Source organism: Carassius carassius, chromosome 2 (genome assembly GCF_963082965.1).
Source record: "Carassius carassius chromosome 2, fCarCar2.1, whole genome shotgun sequence".
In the NCBI taxonomy this organism is placed as follows: Eukaryota; Metazoa; Chordata; class Actinopteri; order Cypriniformes; family Cyprinidae; genus Carassius; species Carassius carassius.
Genome location: NC_081756.1, coordinates 28,190,257 through 28,212,348, shown reverse-complemented (window position 1 = coordinate 28,212,348; position 22,092 = coordinate 28,190,257). Strand labels below are relative to the sequence as shown.

The 22,092-nt window shown below is 35.5% G+C and overlaps 1 protein-coding gene across 2 annotated transcripts in view; it reads right to left on the bottom strand.

The window, feature by feature from the left end:
* LOC132107793 (protein BEAN1-like) overlaps positions 1 to 21,718 on the bottom strand; it is a 72,460-nt gene extending 50,742 nt beyond the window's left edge. The window contains exons 1-3 of one of the 2 annotated variants that reach the window (XM_059514006.1): positions 21,311 to 21,718; positions 19,282 to 19,317; positions 17,535 to 17,663 (exon numbers count right to left, since the gene is read on the bottom strand). In XM_059514006.1, the coding sequence (XP_059369989.1) occupies positions 17,535 to 17,663; positions 19,282 to 19,317; positions 21,311 to 21,338 (193 nt within the window). In that variant the 5' untranslated portion in view covers positions 21,339 to 21,718. The remainder of the gene's footprint in view (positions 1 to 17,534; positions 17,664 to 19,281; positions 19,318 to 21,310) is intronic. The other variant, XM_059514015.1, reaches the window with a different exon arrangement.
* Positions 21,719 to 22,092: the final 374 nt, after the last annotated feature.

Genomic DNA, 22,092 nt, shown 5'->3' with positions numbered 1-22,092 from the left:
CATGTTTTATTTTTTATTATTTAAATGCAAATGCAAACATATCGAGATATATATCGAATATCGTAAAAATTTTGACAATATCGAGATATTTTTTTTTGTATATCGCCCAGCCCTACACACACACACACAAATATATACGTCTAAAAAACATATATAAAACAAAATGCATATAATAAATTTTGAATAATACATTTTGATTTAGTTTCTCAACTTTAGCTTTCAGGTTACTAAAAATAATCAAATGTATTGCCACTAATGAAAAATGTAACACTGCTGTTACATAAAATATACATGAAACTGCAAGTGACACCAGGAACAAAGTGGTTACAGTATGTATACTAATGACAACATGACGTCCAATTATATGCCATTTAATGTGTTAATATAAGCATCATTTCACCTAATATTACAGTTAGGGCTGTAGTACTCGAGTCCGGTCTTGGACTCGAGTCCGGACTCGAGACATTTTTCTATCGTCTCAGACTTGTCTCGAACTCGTTGCGTTTGCACTCGGACTTGTCTCGGACTTGGCCATTGGACTCGCCAAATGTTCTCGTTGGTCTCGACCGAGTCCAGTAAAAAAAAAATATATCCTTCAAAACAAAACCATATTTGCATGTCGCGACTGAAAATGTGTGGAAAACGCTATGCGTGCTGCTTTCTCCTTTTTCCCAAAGCACTCTGTAGCCTGCGCTTGCGCTCCAGTGGCATCTGATGTTGCTAGGCAACCATGACCCGCTCTCCATGAAGACGCAGAAGTTTCAGCAAAGGATAAATGGATTTCCAGCACTAAACATCCCTTGCAGTAGCTCTGCTAATAAATTCATTTTAAAAATGGCTATCCTTGTACAGCTATGATCCTCTGTTTCTCCATCTTAGCTTTAATTTTTTTCACCTCCTGCTTCCTCACCTCCTGAAAAGTTTAGTTGTTTCTAATTTAATTTTCTACCTGTTAGATTGTGTTTTATTTACATCTATACCTAGATAGCCTTAAACTTACCATTTACACTAATGAAATAGTAATTAATGTTGTACAGTATAGTGGTTGCAAGTCTACTGATTTCTACTAGTCGATTTAAAAACAAAAAAAAACACCTCAAGTTATTCGACTACTCGTGGTTCATGCTATTGTAAATGAAAACTAATTTATAGTCTTATGCAACAATTACATATGTTCATTTTAAAAACTTTATTATTATGATATTACATATTAAAAATTTCATGTAACTGCCAGTATTTGTATCTGTAACAATCACAATTTTTTTCGTATCTGCATTAGGATACAGCGTCGTTATCCTTGATAAGATCGTTAATATATATATATATTTTTCATAGTTATCACTGAAGAAGTATGTCATGTTAAACTAAAATAATTATTAATTTCTAAAATAATATTTATCATGCAAGCAGAGAGATGTCATGACAAACGTTTAGTGATAATTTGAACACGGCTGAATCAATTCAATACGCACATTTTCATTACATTAACTCTTTAAGCAAGTCTTAATGTTTAGTGAACTTCACTAAATAAAATGTGTGTGTGCCGTGCAAACCAGCAAAAGATAAAGATGCAAACATGTAGGACAAGTAGAAAATGTATCCATATCTAAGCTGATTATTAGCCTACTCTTGAGAGAGAACTGTTTTGGTTTTTGAGAGACTGAGACGCGCAGCGAGGCTGTTTGATTGGTGAGCATGCTGTGCTTAATCCATTCATTCGTATCATAGCCTAAGGTTTAAATCATTGCCTTTTAAATATATACAAATAATATAATGTGCGTGATTTATTATTATATAATTATTATTATTATAATCTTGCCAAGCTCTGATTTCTGAGAGATTTGCGCTCTTTTTACTCAAAGTTTACATTCATTCACTTCACACTCGTAACTTTAGTGGTCTCTTTATAATATTGCGCTGATCCCCTGACTCAGCTGTTATCAATCAAACACCAGACTGTGTCAGCTTCAGCCAAGTACTCATGCAGAGTTATTCCTTGACCGTTATTAGTTTTTTAAGCAATTATCCGTGCCATTCCGAATAAGGTATTCGGCTTCAGGCACAACCCTAATTATTACATTACATATTTTTTATTGTAATGTCTATGTTACATGCAACATAAATAAGGTCATAAAAAGTAACAGCTCCACGCAGAGGCGTCATGCCCAATTGAAGTGAGGGGGCAGAGACTTCTGAGCCAATGGATTTTAAATGCAGCTTCCAAACGACAAAAAAAAAAAAAAATTGCAGAATAATATTTTTTATATATTTGATACAATCACACAGGTGTGATTAGATTGTTCAGTGCACAGCATCAGCTGCTAAATTCAAATCTGCGTTCGCTGGCTGGCAATGAGCCAAAGACGGACCCGTTCGTACAACTCTTCATGATAACAAATCAGAAATGATTCTTTTGCGCTTATGAATGCAATGGCCAATCAGAGACAAGCAGAGTTATCACTGAAACGCGGTGTTTTGTTCACTTGCTAGCTGACTGAATTATTTAGCGAATTCACTCATCAGAAACAACAAAAAGTGCCGATGTGCATACGAATGTTTCATAATGTAAAGTGCTTCAGTGATTTTAATGGGAGTTTGTGAGAGTGCCTGAACTCTGACTAGACTGAATGAAAATGTTCTGTGATAATGCAAATGTTCTTTACTCTCTGTAAAATGAAAGTGTTAAAATAATTAACTTACAATAATGTTAATAAAATTTACATTAACCCTTGTGCGGCCCTCATTTGGGAGTCACACTCAGGGTCTTCACGGTCAAAAGTGACCGGACACCTGAAATTTATCTTTTTTACCCCCCAGTAAAATCAATGGAATATATTTTTATTCAATAATATTTTTTTTCCTTTGTATTTTGAGAAAATTTTTATATTTATGCAAGAATTATGAACAATTTTTCTCATAGAAAATAGTACATAATTTTTTTTTTCTAATTTTTCAAAATTATTTTTAAATTAATATTGTATTTCAGATTAAATCAGAGACTAGGCCTTTCAAATACTTTTTTTTAAAGATTTTTTAGCACCACCTGGTCAGAGCAAAGAAAGAAAAACATCTACGTGCATGGTGCAACCAGTTATTACCAGTATAGGAATCCATAGAGAGGCTTGTGAATTCCCTTATTGTTTTTAGACATAATTGCTTACTCATATTAAGTAGTGGACTTGAATATATATTAATACATTCTAAAGAGTACTTCTTGTATAGTTTTAGATATTTTTTGTTATAAATAATGATTTCATGCATTATTTGCATTAAAGTTTTTGCATTATGATAACAATCAAACCTGAACATAATGTTAGAAAGAGAACACAAGTAAGCATTTAACCTTTGTTGCTTTAGAATTTAATAAAAAAAAAATGCAATTCATTAAAATATAACAGTTTATGTAAACATTTTGCAATGAACATGTCTATTTTTGTAAAATGTCAATGAACAAACAAAAGGAAGGAATAGTAATCAAAAGGAAACATCAATAACAAACCAGCTCAAATAACAGGAATGGTGCAAAGGACCAAGCCTGAGTTTCTAAGTGCACTGAGAAACCCAAGAAGCAGCGCTTGCTTCTAATTGTTGTTTTACAAACAGCAGGTCATAGGGGTGTATGTGTGTGTGTGTATGCGCGTGCATGTTCTTGTGTGTGTGTGTGTGTGTGTGTGTGTTGATTTAGTGTCATACCTTAACTGCTGTTAGATTTTTCTGCATTATGACTAAATTATTGAATGGACTTCACATTCTCAAAACTTTGCTTTGTGTTACAGACACAGTATTTCATAGGTGTCTATGTGTAATTATGTGTGTGTGTGTGTGTGTGTGTGTGTGTGTGATTGGATGTGTCAATATCAGACTCTTGATGTTTAATAGTGTCATGCCTTCACTACTGTGCACTTTTTTTCAGTTTTGTGGTTGATTTGTAGATTGTGTACACAAATATTCTCTGAATTGTTGTGTTTTTGTCTATTTCCCATTCATTTCCTATGGCTGGTCATTTTTGACCGAAGACCTTGAATGTTACTATTTTTTTTTTACTCCCACTTAGACTTTGAATCATGCCCTCAATTTTTTTGTGTATTCACACCCCAAATGCCATAAACGTCACCACATTTCATGTCATTCCGATGAAGCTGTGATTGAAAAAAAATTTAAAATGTAAAATATTCTGGTCAGAAATTACCGAAGACCCCAAAAGGGTTAAAAGCAAATTCAGTCGTATTAAAAATATTTTATGGCATGATATGGCACTTAAGTAAAAAGTTGGGTTTTTATGATTACACTACTTTGCCCATCACCGTATATATTGATCATAATCTATAAAGGTGCAAAACGCATTTACTTACACATATTTGAGAATCAAGATATTTCCTGATATATTAAGCATGTTTGGAATTGTTTTGAATAAAAAGGAAAAATAAATCAATAAAACATAAGCCTATATCAGTTATACAGTACTATCGTTGCTGCTGTGTCCCATGACAACCATGATTTACCCCCCAAAAATAATTTGACCCTACAGCTCCAAACTTGAATGTTTAACTCCAACCCTAATTAAACACACTTGAAGCTAATCAAGCTCTTACTAGACACAATAGAAACTTCCAGATAGGCAGGTTGGAAGAAAACTTCGCGGGGCAATGGCCCTCCCGGATCTAGTTTGGAGACCCCTGTCCTACAGAGTTGTTACTTTGCACATGCTTTTTGATCATTACAAATAATAATGTAAAATTATTTTCTTAGAATAGAAGATATGCTGTCTCTTGCATCACATACATTATCAGTAGTTAAGTATGTGGTCTTAAAAAGGATAATTTGGACTCTTGACTTGGACTCGAAACTTTTGGACTTGGACTTGACTTGGACTCGAACCTCTTTGGACTCGGTCTTGACTCGGTCTCGACTAGCCTGGACTTGGACTTGACTTGGACTCGACAAAGCTGGACTTGACTACAGCTCTAATTACAGTCATCCCATCTATACCATGCATGGTATTGAATTCCTCAATACTATCAAAGACCAGTCTAAAGCATTGCTTTTGGTTTGCACATCTAGTCCAAAGGGGGAAAAAGAATGCAACATGCTACAGTGAGTTTTTCTAAGGAGATTCAGAGCCATTCATTTCTGGTATAATGGAGGAGAAAGAGCCTGCTGTACAGTACACAGTGGAGCCTGTAGTGAATTGGATGTGGGTCAGAGAAATTCTGCATATCTAGGTCATACCGTATCAAACTGAGGGTTAAGCCTTCTCTCATTCTGGCTCACCTATTAATAAAGCCCATAGGGGAGACACAGATTACATTTCTGCCTGTGACGCTCTATATTCACAAATCACAATCTCATTATTTGCCATGCATGCAGTAAGAGCATCTACGGTAATTCACATTGGCCAAAACACACTAGGAAACATGTTGTGAAAAAATATCCCCAGTAAAAATCCCCTGAGTTTGCTTAAAAACAGTAGGTAATTTGCTCTGGTATTATTACAGAGTTTGTTTGAGAAAAACACAGAAGTGGCAGATTCGGACGGGATAAAAATCACCAAGTACATCTGTGAAATTTCTCTAACGACCCCTTGTAAAAGTAGTCCTGCCTGAATAGGGCTTTATTCATAAACACAAAAAGAAGATATTTTGAAGAATGCTTATAATACATTTGGTGACCACTGACATCCACTGTATGAAGCGAAAGAAAGAAAGAAAGAAAGAAAGAAAGAAAGAAAAAGAAAGAAAGAAAAAGAAAGAAAGAAATTAACAAAATTTAACTTATATATATATATATATATATCCATCCCAATCCCGGCCTCCCTTTCTCCCTTTTTTTTTTTTTGTTAATCTAAAAACACAGAAAGTTTTGTGTGAGAGGTAGGTTAAGGTGTAGGATTGGTGTAGGCCGAGAGAATATATGGTTTGTACAGTATACAAACTATGAAGCGTCCCCACAATGATAGTAAACCAGATTAATCACAATATGTAATGCAAAATAAGCATGTGTGTAAAAATGTCACAACTTTTAAGAGTGTGAGTGTTTGGGCAGATAATGATTAAAAACAAATAAATAAAATTAATATATAATAATAATAATAATTAACATTAATCATATTCTTAATAAGAATAAGATTAAATGTATTATTTTATGTATTTATTGCAAGCAACATAAATACTTATATATTACAAAATATTATTATTGTATTATATTGTACCATCACTTGTGAAAGAACACATTTTACTGCGTAGTTTGGCATACAACCTTGTATTTAATTCATGCAGAATATTTACATACCACAGTATACAGTACATACATGCATTCTGCATACAACAGAATCAGAGTCATGTGGAAGTATGCTATTGTAAACATAGCAAAAACAAGAAATTTTATACTACTGTTTGCCAAATGTATGTTGAGCAGTGGGTCTTGTTGGATGTTTAGATTAGGCACCCTATGGTGTAGTGCAGCACTGTTCTTGGCGTCTTCTGATATTTTGAGAGATTCTAGCTTTACAAACATCTCACAGATTCATTATAAGGTTCAGTAGCAGTAAACATGAAAGCAGATAGTTGCACTCTCATTTAAAGCCTACTTGGATTAAACAGTCGAGCAGGAAGATTTTGACAATGACTTGCTGTACTCTCTCTCTGTTTACCAAATACTTCTGACAGCTCCCTTGACAATATAACAGACTGAGGAAGCTGTCTTTGCCTCATAAACACTGACTATGCAAAAACCTCTAAATTATATTCATACTGCAGTGCAATAGCTGGAGGAAACTACAGCAGTGTCTATTTTAGATAAAGTAATAAGTTTCTGCTCAATCAAATGACTAATTTATGTTCTTATTCATGTATATGGGGCTATTAAAGGTGATGTAATTATGAATGTTAAATTAATTTAAATGTATAATGTCTGTTCCAACTGCTCCCAAACATTGGTCAGTTAGTTTGACCAATGGTAGACAGGACGAGGGGTGTACAGGAAACCATTTCTGTTTGGTGATGCTATTGGTGCTGAAAGTACTCACTTCACTTTAAAAATTAGACCGTAACATTTTGCACATGTGGCTTAATGTGCCCCTATTATGCCATTTTGAATATTGCCTTTCATGCGGAGTTGAATGTAGCTGTATTTGAATGTAAACGATATGCAAAGTTGTAAAGCCGAAAGTGCATGATAAATAAAGTTAGTGTCTCCCAAAAGAAAGAATCGACTCTGAACAACCTAAACGAGTCATCAGTACCGTTTTTTTCGGACTATAAGTCGCACCTGAGTATAAGTCGCATCAGTCCAAAAATACGTCATGACGAGGAAAAAACATATATAAGTCGCACTGGACTATAAGTCGCATTTATTTATAGAACCAAGAACCAAGAAAAAAACATTACTGTCTACAGCCACGAGAGGGCCCTCTGGCGGATGTAGACGGTAATGTTTTCTCTTGGTTCATTTCTCTCGGTTCATGTCAAATTAATTTTGATAAATAAGTCGCACCTGACTATAAGTCGCAGGACCAGCCAAACTATGAAAAAAAGTGTGACTTATAGTCCGGAAAATACGGTAATTAGAATCCCACTCCCATGATCATTACACATCACAGGGTTCTACATTTGCATAATGCACCCCTATGTTCTAAGATGGTTGACTGCGAACAACTTGACCCGCCCACATGGGAGAGAAAAACATCTTCCCACACACACACACACACACACACACACACACACACACACACACACACACACACACACACACACACACACGTCCACACACGTTAAAAACGTCCAAACCAAGTTAAGATTAACAATTTAATTGAGGTTCAACAAATAAAAAACAGATGCAATATGGATAAACAAATGATTAATCTTGGCTTATTGAATATTAGATCCCTATCTACGAAAATACTTTTTGTAAATAATATGATCACTGATCATAATATGGATGTGCTCTGTTTGACAGAAACCTGTTTAAAACCTGATGATTACATTATTTTAAATGAGTCCACCCCCCAAGATTACTGTTATAAACATGAGCCGTGTCTAAAAGGCAAAGGGGGAGGTGTTGCTTCAATTTATAACAACGTTTTCAGGATTTATCAGAGGGCAGGCTTCAAGTATAACTCGTTTGAAGTAATGGTGCTTCATATAACATTATCCAGAGAAACAAATGTTAATGATAAATCCCCTGTTATGTTTGTACTGGCTACTGTATACAGGCCACCAGGGCACCATACAGACTTTATTAAAGAGTTTGGTGATTTTACATCCGAGTTAGTTCTGGCTGCAGATAAAGTTTTAATAGTTGGTGATTTTAATATCCGTGTTGATAATGAAAAAGATGCATTGGTATCAGCATTTATAGACATTCTGAACTCTATTGAGGTTAGACAACACGTTTCAGGACCTACTCATTGTCGAAATCATACTCTAGATTTAATACTGTCACATAGAATTGATGTTGATAGTGTTGAAATTATGCAGCCAAGTGATGATATCTCAGATCATTATTTAGTTTTGTGCAAACTTCATATAGCCAAAATTGTAAATTCTACTTCTTGTTACAAGTATGGAAGAACCATCACTTCTACCACAAAAGACTGCTTTTTAAGTTATCTTCCTGATGTATCCAAATTCCTTGGCATATCCAAAACCTCAGAACAACTTGATGATGTAACAGAAACTATGGACTCTCTCTTTTCTAGCACTTTAAATACAGTTGCTCATCTACGCTTAAGGAAGGTTAAGGAAAACAGTTTGACACCATGGTATAATGAGCATACTCACACCCTAAAGAGAGCAGCCCGAAAAATGGAGCGCAGCTGGAGGAAAACAAAACTAGAGGTATTTCGTATTGCTTGGCGGGAAAGTAACCTATCCTACAGAAAAGCATTAAAAACTGCTAGATCCGATTACTTTTCTTCTCTTTTAGAAGAAAACAAACATAACCCCAGGTATTTATTCAATACAGTGGCTAAATTAATGAAAAATAAAGCCTCAACAAGTGTTGACATTTCCCAACACCACAGCAGTAATGACTTTATGAACTACTTTACTTTACTTTACTAATCGATACTATTAAAGATAAAATTGCAACCATTCAGCCGTCAGCTACAGTATCGCATCAGACAGTGCACTATAGACCCCCTGAGGAACAGTTCCACTCATTCTCTACTATAGGAGAGGAAGAATTGTATAAACTTGTTAAATCATCTAAACCATCAACATGTATGTTAGACCCTATACCATCTAAGCTCCTAAAAGGGTGCTTCCAGAAGTCATAGATCCTCTTCTGTCTATTATTAATTCCTCATTGTCATTAAGATATGTCCCCAAAACCTTCAAACTGGCTGTTATTAAGCCTCTCATCAAAAAACCACAACTTGACCCCAAAGAACTAGTTAACTATAGACCAATCTCGAATCTCCATTTTTAGACCGTTTCATAATACTGAGACTGCTCTTCTTAGAGTTACAAATGATCTGCTCTTATCATCTGATCGTGGGTGTATTTCTCTATTAGTTTTATTGGATCTTAGTGCTGCGTTTGACACAATTGACAACAACATTCTTTTGCATAGACTTGAACACTCTATGGCATTGCTGGAAGTGCATTAGCATGGTTTAAATCGTACTTATATGACCGCCATCAGTTCGTAGCAGTGAATGAAGATGTATCATATTGATCACAAGTGCAGTATGGAGTACCTCAAGGCTCAGTACTAAGGCCGCTACTCTTCACGCTTTATATGTTACCCTTGGGAGATATCATCAGGAAACATGGTGTTAGCTTTCACTGTTATGCTGATGATACTCAGCTCTATATTTCTTCACGGCCCGGTAAAACACACCAATTTGAAAAACTAATGGAATGCATAGTCGATATAAAAAACTGGATGACGAGTAATTTCTTACTGCTAAATTCTGAAAAAACAGAGGTGTTAATTATAGGACCTAAAAACTCTGCTTGTAATAACCTAGAACACTGTCTAAGACTTGATGGTTGCTCTGTCAATTCTTCGTTATCAGTTAGGAACCTATGTGTGCTATTTGATCGCAATCTTTCCTTAGAAAGCCACGTTTCTAGCATTTGTAAAACTGCATTTTTCCATCTCAAAAATATACATAAATTACGGCCTATGCTCTCCATGTCAAATGCAGAAATGTTAATCCATGCATTTATGACCTCAAGGTTAGATTATTGTGATGCTTTATTGGGTGGTTGTTCTGCACGCTTAGTAAACAAACTACAGCTAGTCCAAAATGCAGCAGCAAGAGTTCTTACTAGAACCAGGAAGTATGACCATATTAGCCCGGTCCTGTCAACACTGCACTGGCTCCCTATCAAACATTGTATAGATTTTAAAATATTGCTTATTACTTATAAAGCCCTGAATGGTTTAGCACCTCAGTATTTGAATGAGCTCCTTTTACATTATAATCCTCTACGTCCGCTACGTTCTCAAAACTCAGGCAATTTGATAATACCTAGAATATCAAAATCAACTGCGGGCGGCAGATCCTTTTCCTATTTGGCGCCTAAACTCTGGAATAACCTACCTAACATTGTTCGGGAGGCAGACACACTCTTGCAGTTTAAATCTAGATTAAAGACCCATCTCTTTAACCTGGTTTACACATAACATACTAATATGCTTTTAATATCCAAATCCGTTAAAGGATTTTTAGGCTACATTAATTAGGTAAACTGGAACCGGAAAAACTTCACATAACACCCTATGTACTTGCTACATCATTAGAAGGATGGCATCTACGCTAATATTTGTCTGTTTCTGTCTTATTCCGAGGTCACCGTAGCCACCAAATCCAGTCTGTATCCAGATCAGTGGGTCACTGCAGTCACCCGGATCCAGTACGTATCCAGACCAGATGGTGGATCATCACCTAGAAAGGACCTCTACTGCCCTAAAAGACAGCGGAGACCAGGACAACTAGAGCCCCAGATACAGATCCCCTGTAAAGACCTTGTCTCAGAGGACCACCAGGACAAGACCACAGGAAACGTATGATTCTATAGCACTATATATAAAAAAAGGTGACTTGACTTGACTTGACTTGACACACACACACACACACACACACACACACACACACACACACACACACACACATACACTCACACTGGCTTCCATGTTTTTATTGGGACATTGCATAAGTGTAAGGTTCTTTTTTTCTACTGTACAAACTACAAAAAGGCTCTTCCAATAAGATACAGTTGCCAGAGAGCCTAAACAAATTCTGAACTTCTTATCTCAAGCTGAAAATTTGTGTTTTAAATAGGGTTGAAAGGGGTTGTCACAGGGGTTGTCATTCAAAATAAGAAAAAAAAACAGAAAAGTGGTTTCCTGGAATCTCATCTCTAAGACAGTTTTCTCTTATGCAAGGGCAACCATTCAAAAACATCACTCCCATGTCATTTAACCCAGATTAAAGGGCACAGTGGCGATAAACCTGGGTGCTTTGGATACCTTATATCCCAAGCAATTTAAGCTAAGGGGGGATTAACTCCGGAGATCCGTATTATCTAGACCTCCAGGGTTTTAGTGGGTCAGGGGATACAATAGCAGGACCCATTTCCACAGGATTTGGCAGCTTTGATCCCACTCTCGCTGTTATGGCTGGCAGGCTGAACCCATGGGATGAGGCACTGGCCCCGTGGCTTAATCTGGTTTAAGTGGTACCCATGAACTACTTCTGCATGTCTCACTCAGTCAACAAGAATCCACCCATGTCCCTGTTCAACCCAAATAGAGATCACCCAGAAAACAGGGACAAATATTCTCACTTTAGAATAATAATACGGACTGCCAGGCACAGATTAAAAGTGCTGCCGGCTGGAACTGTAGCTATTACTGAGATGCTACTCAAAGAGCACAACTAAAAATGGAGCACCTTATTTTATTTGTGCTGCTTTTTGCATAGTCCATTAAATGTATATGACAATCTCTGATACATAAAATTACACTAACAATTGTAAAAAGCACATTTAATTTATGGATGTACCGTATATTATACCCTCATGGCATGTAGGACTAGATACATACATTGTGGAGATAAATAAAAAATTAGTTTTATTAAGTTGTGGCCACTACTTACTAATTGATTTTCTTTCACATTGTTTTATTACAATGTGGCCATAGTTTACTAAAAGATGGAATATAATAAATTCATGGCCACAGTAAATAATGTCTGCATGTCTTGTGTGGGTCACCGTAATTCTCCTTTTCTACTATATCTAATAATGTTTTTAATGCTTAATTCCACTTTAATCACGTGCAGTTCTAGATTTTGGGAAAAAATAAAAACATGAAAATAATTATTGGTAAAAATGTCTTATACTGGTGCGTTTGCAAACTTGTTCAGCTCTATGTCAAATTGGTTTACTGCTCTATGAAACAGGAAGTGAATTAGTCCCAAAGCAGTAGGATTTCACAGCAATAACAATCTAGGGATCAAGAAGCAATGGCAAAAAACTCCTAAGCATTACCATCATGCTAACTCCCACTTCTCTTCTCACTCTCGTATAAAGCTCATATGCATATAGATTCAGAGCTCTTGCAAGGTTGCTTCTTTCCAAGAGTGAAATTATTAGTCATGCCTGCAAAAGGATGCAATCTTGCATCAATTTTCAAAAAAAAAAAAACGGCTCGATTTTGACTGATGGCTGGAGCTGGAGGATATAGTTTGATAAAATTTATGTGCACTAAAATAGGAGCAGACCACATGGATATTGAGAACAGTGCCAGTCTCATGTTCCATGCCAAGTGTTATTTGTCTAATGTTTCAAATTTTGTAGGAATTACACTCGGCACGGAGAAAAGATTTTATTTCAGACAGAGCATGTTAACATTTTTAACAGGAATAGAATTCATAGATTAAGCTATGAAAATATACAGTACAGTTAAATGCACTTGGCCTATATCAGATGTCTCAAGGATCACAAGTGCGTTAACTTCGACTGTACATTTTTATTATCAGTAGAGGGGAGAGCTGTGATAGACTAACATTGTTTTAATGTGGACCTTTGTCATTGACAGCTGTGCAAAAGCACAGCCAACTCAAGGATATATGTCAGCATTCGTACTCTTTCTCAGGGAGGGCTGTAATGAAGCTCATCCAATAACCCAAAACTCAGAGCCCATTGCTCATCTAATTGGATGAGTTTATGAGAGCAGCAGTAGGAGAGGCCTTCTTTCTCGCTCTGGAATTAAAACGATAATGCACTTGAATAAAAAAAAAATGCCTTTCTGCATCTGGGATTTGCATGAACTTGAAAGTAGCAATGAATGTCAATACCAGAGGACACCAAGTTTGAAGACAGAGCATTTAGCCACCGTACAATATATGACAAAAAGAGAGGCAACCACGCAGGAATCTAACGGTCTGACAACAATAAAGGCAACATCTTCCACTACTCTGAATTGTGCTTTCTCCTTGTCTTCTCTGCCGCTTCTTTTAGCCTCCCTCTGGGATGACTGTAGGAGTGTGAGTGTTTATGAGTGGGCTGTAGTAGCAATAATGGTGGATGCTGTTTGTGCCAATGATGCAGGAAGAGGTATGATGGGTGTGCTATTCCACATGCACAGCAGACACATCCCCAGTGGGCTAGAGCCAGCGTCAGCAACCTGGCAACACAAAGATGTTACCAGCTGAGACGGTGCCTGATGGAAGGTCACATCAGGAAGAGAGGAAATGGCAGTGAGGCAACCTGCTGATCAATACAATCTCTTTAATTGGTCAAAGTAATATGAAATATGAACCATGTAATATAAAGCAGTATGTATAGAATATGGACCTAGATTGCTTTCTGACTAAAATGCACAAAAACAGCTATGATTATGTGTTAAAAAAATTCTTCAAACACACAATACAATTTAAAAGGGACAGTGGGAAATTAAATTGTTATGCTCTTCCAATGTTCTTCCAAACCTAGACAGTGTAACTTTCTTTCTTGTAACACAAAAGGTGAATTCTGATAAATATACACGTTAATATAATATATACATTTTAAAATATACAATTTAAAAAGTTACAATTTAAATGTATAAATATATTAAAATATGAAATTTGGTGTCAGTAGGACTTTTTCTTTTCTGAAATTGAGAAATTTATGATCACTTTTATGATCTTTTATAGTGCTCCTTTGGTCCTTGACAGCCAAAACGATGTAGCCTTTTATCAGTATTTATTTCTTGTTATTTTCTTCTGCTATGCAGGCTGGGAGTCTAGGGAAAAAGCTGGCTGCAGGTATCACACGGCTACCGTGACATTTAATGTGTTGGATAGATGAGCAATGTATCATGTATCAAAATGAATTGAGGGGAGTAACTAGAGCACTACTCTATAGGGCCTTTCACACAGCTTTAGTTTCAGAACTAAATGTACAGTACTAAAGTGCTGGGACGATTTTGCACAAACTATTTCCCAGTACCATTTAAAGGGTTGCATTCGCACCGACTGCGTGTACTAGGATGTGATGTAAGCCGGTCATCAGCGATGCCATTGTGTGGCGTTAAACAACGAAAACAAAGAAGAATCACATTAACAACAGGAGGATGGAGGATGCTGTGATCGCAGCTGTGTTTTTGTTGTGTCTCACGGGTTTCACAATAATGGGCATGGAATGTCGACGTATACGTAAAGATAAACTAAGAATCTCCAACAACACTGGCAATGCTACATTTGCTACAAGTGTCTGCCCTTCAGAGTCCGTCCATCTCTCGCTGTTCACCATACTTGTGAAATAAGTTGACACGATAGAGCATCACAGTCCCGCCCACAGCCCGAGAGAGCTTTGGTGTCGGAAGTAAATTTCCCATTCATTTCTCCCATTGACTTTCGGAAAAATCCGTATCTAAAGAGTTTTAGAGCAAGTGTGAGGATAACCAGCTACGGCTGAACTCATAAGCATATAGCATATAATTTCGAGTGAAAAAATTAGGAGAAAATCCAAAAAAAGTCAAAGGTACAAGACTGTGTACATATTTTCATTTGAGCGCAGGAACTACTCATCCCATAAACCACCGCGCCTCACTGAATTCGACTGAAGCCACAACCGCGAACGAGCCTTTTGAGCGACTTCGAAATCTGATGACGGTCGCCCGCGTGAACTTTTTCCTCCAGTGAATTTTATTTTAAATAGTGAATGTGCAGTAATAGCAGTTCTTTCAGTATTACTCGTGTAAATAAATAGTGTTTTATATAGGTATTGTGTATTGATTTTTATATTTATCATTGTGTATTTTATATTGTGTGCATGTGTGAAAGTGGTTAACGATAATGTCAGCAACATGGTGCAGTGCTTTGTACCTGACTGCAATCACAGCTCAGTCGACAACACATGTCATTGCCATTACACAAATGTTCAGTAAATGCACAAAAAGGTATGCCTAGGCTAAATATTGTTTTGACAGTGGCATTATAAAATGCTTGATATGACTCGATGACTTAATATACCATACCATAGCTAAAGTGGACGATAATGCTAACTAACTTTACCAACCTCCCTGCAAAACTCATGGCAGCCAAGGAGATCATGATTGTACTGATAAGTCTACCGTGCAAAAACGCAACACAGGTTTTTATTTTATTTAATTTTTTTATTAATGATCTTCAGTCTTCACGGACCTTCGCGGGGTTTAACCAGACGGTTACACGAGCTCCACCAATCAGATGCATCACTGTGGGATTGTTCAGGATTGTGGGTAATGAAGTACTTAGCCAAGACATCGTGAATAAAAGGCGTTTATCTCAAAACAAGGTTAGTGCCCCATGAACCTTTGGCGTTTATATGAGCATATACTATCACTTAGTACAGCCGTAGCTGGTTTTAAGTCTACCATGTATGTTTATGTTTTTATGGCTTATACCCCAACTGTCAATGCAGAAATTGTATTGAATTTTTACTTCCGGCACCGGCTGTGGGCGGGACTGTGATGCTCTATGATTACAGTATGTTTACACAGTGTTTTAAATCATGGTGGGTGAAGGTCTTTTCAAATGCGTCTGGCCAATCAATGTCTACTTACGTCACGGTTAGTACCAGTTGTGCTGGTTAGACCCTGCTCCGGAGTAGGAGCTAATTTGGTTCTCAAAAAAGGCAGTCCGGTACTAAAATCACACCTAGTTCCTGCGGTCTTTTTCAATGCAGTACATGGATTGTCACAGAGCATCATTCCCTACCTATTCCTGTTCATAATTCCTAACTAGTACAACAAGATGCAACAGTTTCCAAAGAAACATATATATATAATAATAATAATAATAATAATAATAATAATATATATATATATATATATATATATATATATATATATATATATATATATATATATATATATGCGTGTGTGGTTGGAGACCAGTTAAATGACATAATTTCTTGTTTTTTATTTTTTTTACAACAAATTCAGCTATTAATATTGGCAACCGATGGCTTTAACAAAAGTATATAACAATACATTGGACAACATAAATTTATAGTAGGTTTGTCTTTATGGCTCTATGGAGAAAAATAAGCTTTTACTTTTAAACCGACTGTTGTGCTTTATGAGGTAAAATGAAATGCAGTCGTCATGATCTTTTGCTACGTGTCAAAAGCCTTGTGACATCATCCATGTAAGTGGATACAATCTCTCTGTCTGGAAAGAGTTTAGCCAAATGTCAGTCCTAAATACGCTATGGCTGAAGGGGCTACCTGTCCCTTACAAAGGCGTTTAAAAGAGAATGGTGGCCATTTTGCAAACATGATTATATGTCAGTGAAAGAACAGTAACATAATCACAAGCATTGCCTCAGGTTTTTACAATACTGGTCTCATATAATAATTACAGCAATAACAAAAGATGAGATTCTGATTAAAAATTTGCAAGGAAAAGAAGTGACTGCTGTCCCTTGGGCATGCATTAACATTTCAGAAACCATTTTTCTCAAACTGAACGGACTAGCAAAACTAATTTCTTATTGGATTTGTTTGCAAGGTAGAGAATGAGCCCTGACAACCTGCCTTTATGTACAGTAATTCAGCGAGGAGATGTATTGTTCTCAGTCAAATATAGGTATGACATTTAAATGATCATCCTTAGAAGACATTTCTGGCACTCTGAGTGGTAATTTACATGTTTTATTGTTTGCTGTGCTGTAACTCTGAGCTCATTTAAACTGCCAGGCAAAGTACAAAGAAAAAGGGATCTCTTTAAAACAACACTGCTTAATCAACTCAGTGTCAAGATAGCCCAGTTGAATTACAACTTGTAGCCATGTTGCCATGGTTTCTGTCTCAACCACCAACTAGCTGCCTACAGTTTGGTTTGTTTGTTTATTCCTCAGGATAAAACTTGTTACAAGTGTGTGAAACCTCTGTTCTATAAATTTGTGTAAAATCGTGCTCAATAACTCGAAGGTATGCAGCAATGGGTGAGATATAAATCATGGACTGGACGAGACAGTAAAGGATGTCAGAAAACATCTTCACTCTTTGAATACATTGTGCATTTAGAGAATACCGGAAATTGGACATTTGGCTTACCTGAACAAATAAGTTTCATCAACATGTACTCCCTGCCACAGTCTTTCCTATAGTGACATCTTAAACGATTGACCAAGCAGGTTCCAATTCTGACCTTCTCCTTTGGACAACGAAGGATGATGTTTTCATCTGCAGGTATGAGAGCGAGAGATCAAAGAGAAAGAAAACGACAGCCATCCAGATGTTTAAAGGCACTGGCTACATCTCACCTAGTGTCCACCCAGCCCATTCCAAGCCAAAACACATCAAGTCAGTTCAGAGGACATTTATCCAGAGAAGTATGCCAACTAACCACCTCTTACACTTCAGCCTGTGCATTATGCCTGACTTCAGTAAAAACATATAATTTCAGATTTTAAATATTATTTTTTGTATTCTCTGCAAGTCCAGTTTGCACAAATATTGAGATAATTAGAAAACCACAACTGAGTTGAAAAGAGTTTAACAGCATCTTTATTATCAAACCTGATGACTTCAAATTCAATACTCTGCGTTATTTATTTTATGTATTGTAGCATAACTTACCAGGGCTCATTTCTATGGAAGCCCGTTTCCGTCACTGAATAATAATAAAAAAAAAAAACGTAATTGACACTTTTTATCTCACAATTCTGACTTTCTCATTACAATACAATACGATACAAACCCGCAATTCTGACTTTGTTTTCTCAGAATTATATGATATAAACTTGCAATTGCGAGTTAAAAGGTTATAAATTGTGAGATATAAACTTGCAAATCTGAGAAATAAAGTCAGAACTGTGAGATATAAACCCACAATTCTGAAAAATAGTGAGAGCTGTGAGATATATATACTCGCAATTGCGAGAAAAAAAAAACTTGCAAGTGTGACTTTATATCTCGCAATTCTTAATGTAGAACTTGCAATTGTGAGTTTATATTTCACAATTCTGTGTAATTGTGAGATAAACAAATCGCAATAACCTTTTTATTATTATTATTATTCAGTGGCAGAAATGGGCCTCCATACATTTCCCAGGCTACTAATGATTTATTTACTTTCTCCATTTGACCATATTAAATACTTTTCAAAAACAACACTGTTGTCACAACTACATGAAAATGGAATTTAAACTTGTTCTTGTTTTCTTGTTCTGGCTGATTCTCTGGGCAATAAAAAATAGTGACCTTCTTCGATCTATTTTTTTTTCCTTGAACAGCAGCCAAGTTGAGTACATACAGTATATTTAGCCCATATGCTATGCAGAAAATCCTTTACCTAATCTGGTGTTCACAGTCAAAAAACAGCCTTTTTAAAATGTCTTATGTCTTCTGCTATATTTTTGCCATATATCAGATTCAATCTTTATTAAATCTAATATCTGGTAATAATATAGCATCAGAAGAAATGTATAAGCAATTTTTGTAGACTGGTCGTTTTTGACCAAGAACATCACAAGTGTAACAAGGTAAGGGGAATTCCCCTCCAAAAAGTAAAAAAAAAAAAAAAAAAAAAAAAAAAAAAAAAAAAACTTTTTTGGGAAATTATAATTGTTTTATTCCATACGTGAGCAAAGTCAGTAAGTTGTAGTCCAATGCAGTAACATTAACTAGCATTTTCATTAAAAAAGAAAATGACAGGTCAAAACGACTGGAACACAACATGGGTTAAAATGGAACAAGAGCACATAATCAAATTGCATACATAAAGCACACTACTAGATAACCTAATTCAGGACTCACATGAGAAAACATGCATAAAAGACTCAAAATAAAAAGTACTCACATGCTTTTGTGTAATTCTTGCCAACCTTGATTATATCTGAAGTAGTGAAAACAAGATGACAGTGCAGGAGGAGAAGTAAAAATGAAGAAAAACAATGGGACAGAAAGATTAGAAAGAGTGAACGCAAGAAGGGGACAAAAAGTTTAATTTCATTACCATAAGGTATTATTTTATTGTAATTCTACATTCCTGCTTGCAGGTTTGATGCTGACAGCGTTGCATCTCATGGGATCTTGGTGTCTCAGGTGTGTGTGCAGGTGCAATTATTCAGAATCAAGGGAGACCAACTGACTACAGCAACAAGCTACCATGCGGCTTTGCTAATAATTTAACAAACTACACAGTGACCTTCATTTTATTATGAAAATACCTTAATTTTATTATTTCAACTATTATTAAGGTTGCTGTTGTCACACACACACACACACACACACACACACACATATATATATATATATATATATATATATACATACATACATACAGTACAGACCAAAAGTTTGGAAACATTACTATTTTTAATGTTTTTGAAAGAAGTTTCTTCTGCTCATCAAGCCTGCATTTATTTGATCAAAAACACAGAAAAAAATGTAATATTGTGATATATTATTACAATTTAAAATAATTGTTTTTAAATTTATTATACTTTAAATTATCATTTATTTATGTGATGCAAAGCTGAATTTTTAGTATCATTATCACATGATCCTTTAGAAATTATTCTAATATGATAATTCATTATCAAAGTTGGAAACAGATCTGCAGCTTAATATTTTTTCAGAACATGTGATACTTTTTGATGAATAAAAAAAAAAAAGCTATGTTTTTAAAATATAAATATTTAGTAATAACAATATACACTACTGGTCAGTAATTTGGGGTTAGTAAGTTTTATTTCTTTCTTATTTTTAAAATAAAATCAATACTTTTATTCAGCAAGGATGTGTTAAATTGATAAAAAGTGATAGTAAAGAAAGTATATTATTAGAATATATATTATTAGAAAAAAAATATTTTGAATAAATGCAGTTCTTTGTAACCTTTTATTGATCAAATATATTAGACAGCAGAACTGTTTCTAACACTCATAATAAATCAGAATATTAGAATGATTTCTAAATGATCATGTGATAGACTGGATGTTACATGTGACACTGAAGGCTGGAGTAATGATGCTGAAAATTCAGCTTTGCATCACAGGAATAAATTATTTTTTTTAAAGTAGCCTATATTCAAATAGAAAACTATTATTTTAAGTTGTAATAATATTTCACAACATTACTGTTTTTTCTGTATTTTTACCCAAATGCAGGCTTGATGAGCAGAAGAAACTTCTTTCAAAAACATTAAAAATAGTAATGTTTCCAAACTTTTGGTCTGTACTGATATATATATATATATATACATACACATATGTGTGTGTGTGTGTGTGTATATATATGTATATATTTATACATTACATACATACAAACAAACATACAAACAAATATATATATATATACACACACACATATATATATATATATATATATACGTGTGTGTGTGTGTGTATACTTATTACATACATATATATATATGTGTGTGTGTGTGTGTGTTTGTGTGTGTGTGTATGTATATACTTATTACATACATGTACATACACACACACACACACACACATATATATATATATATATATATATATATATATATATATATATATATATATATATATATATATATATATATATATATATATACAGTTCGTGCATATTACGTCAAATACGATAATTTACAAGAAATAGCTAAAAACATGCAGTTGTTTGCTACCCTTACAATACTTTGATTTGATTTAATGTAGTCAGGTTGATTCTTTTAACTAAACAGTTAGCGTTTCCATATGAAGCAAATCACATTTTAGGTTAACTGACAAAATACTTCACAGTGTATATTTCTGAATTAAGAGACCAGAGTCTGTGAAACGAGAGCATACTGTGGAGACCGTATGACTTTAAGGTAAGAAACAGGTGAAGTAACGTAACCTACTTACCCGCTCGCAGAGGAGAAAATAGCCCCATGCAACTTAAACGTCAGTGTTTCTCGGAGTGCTCTAAAAAGCCCATATGGACTCAGAGCCTCAGCTGAATTTTACTCTGCTAACCTCCTCAGACATGTTTTACCACAATCCTTGCAAATCCGGCTCCTCCACTCGTTTAAATATCTCGCTTGGTAGTCTTACATGCATGTGCCATCGATCACAGACTGTTACATTACATCAAATCATCTGACAGCTGCGCAAACGCCGCTCTACTCCGAATCCAAACGATTTCTTTACTTGATCACGGCGCTTTCAAAGCAGTGACTGTAAAAAAATCACTGTAAACAACTGGTGCATCTGTATGCTCTCCGCCTCATGGCTGAGTCTCCCGGCACTTCCTAAGGCTTTCTGAATAAATAAATGAGGGCAGGTGATGCTGTGCCATTAAACAGAGAGAGAGAGAGAGGGAGAGGGAGAGAGAGAGAGAGAGAGAGAGAGAGAGGGAGAGGGAGGGAGAGAGAGAGAGAGAGAGAGAGAGAGAGAGAGAGAGAGAGAATGAGAGAGAGAGAATACTGCACTTAAGACAGACGAATGCTAGGAGAATAAATAATACATTTCTTTATTTAAAAAGAGAAGAATCATAACCTTTTAGGTGACTTCCTCACTTCTCACATTTCTGTTTACTTTGAATAAAGGGCACATAGTTGGCACACTTGTCATTGTTATGAGTGTACATAGATTTGTATACAGTACTGTATACTACAAGGATAATAACAGGAAGCAACACTATATTA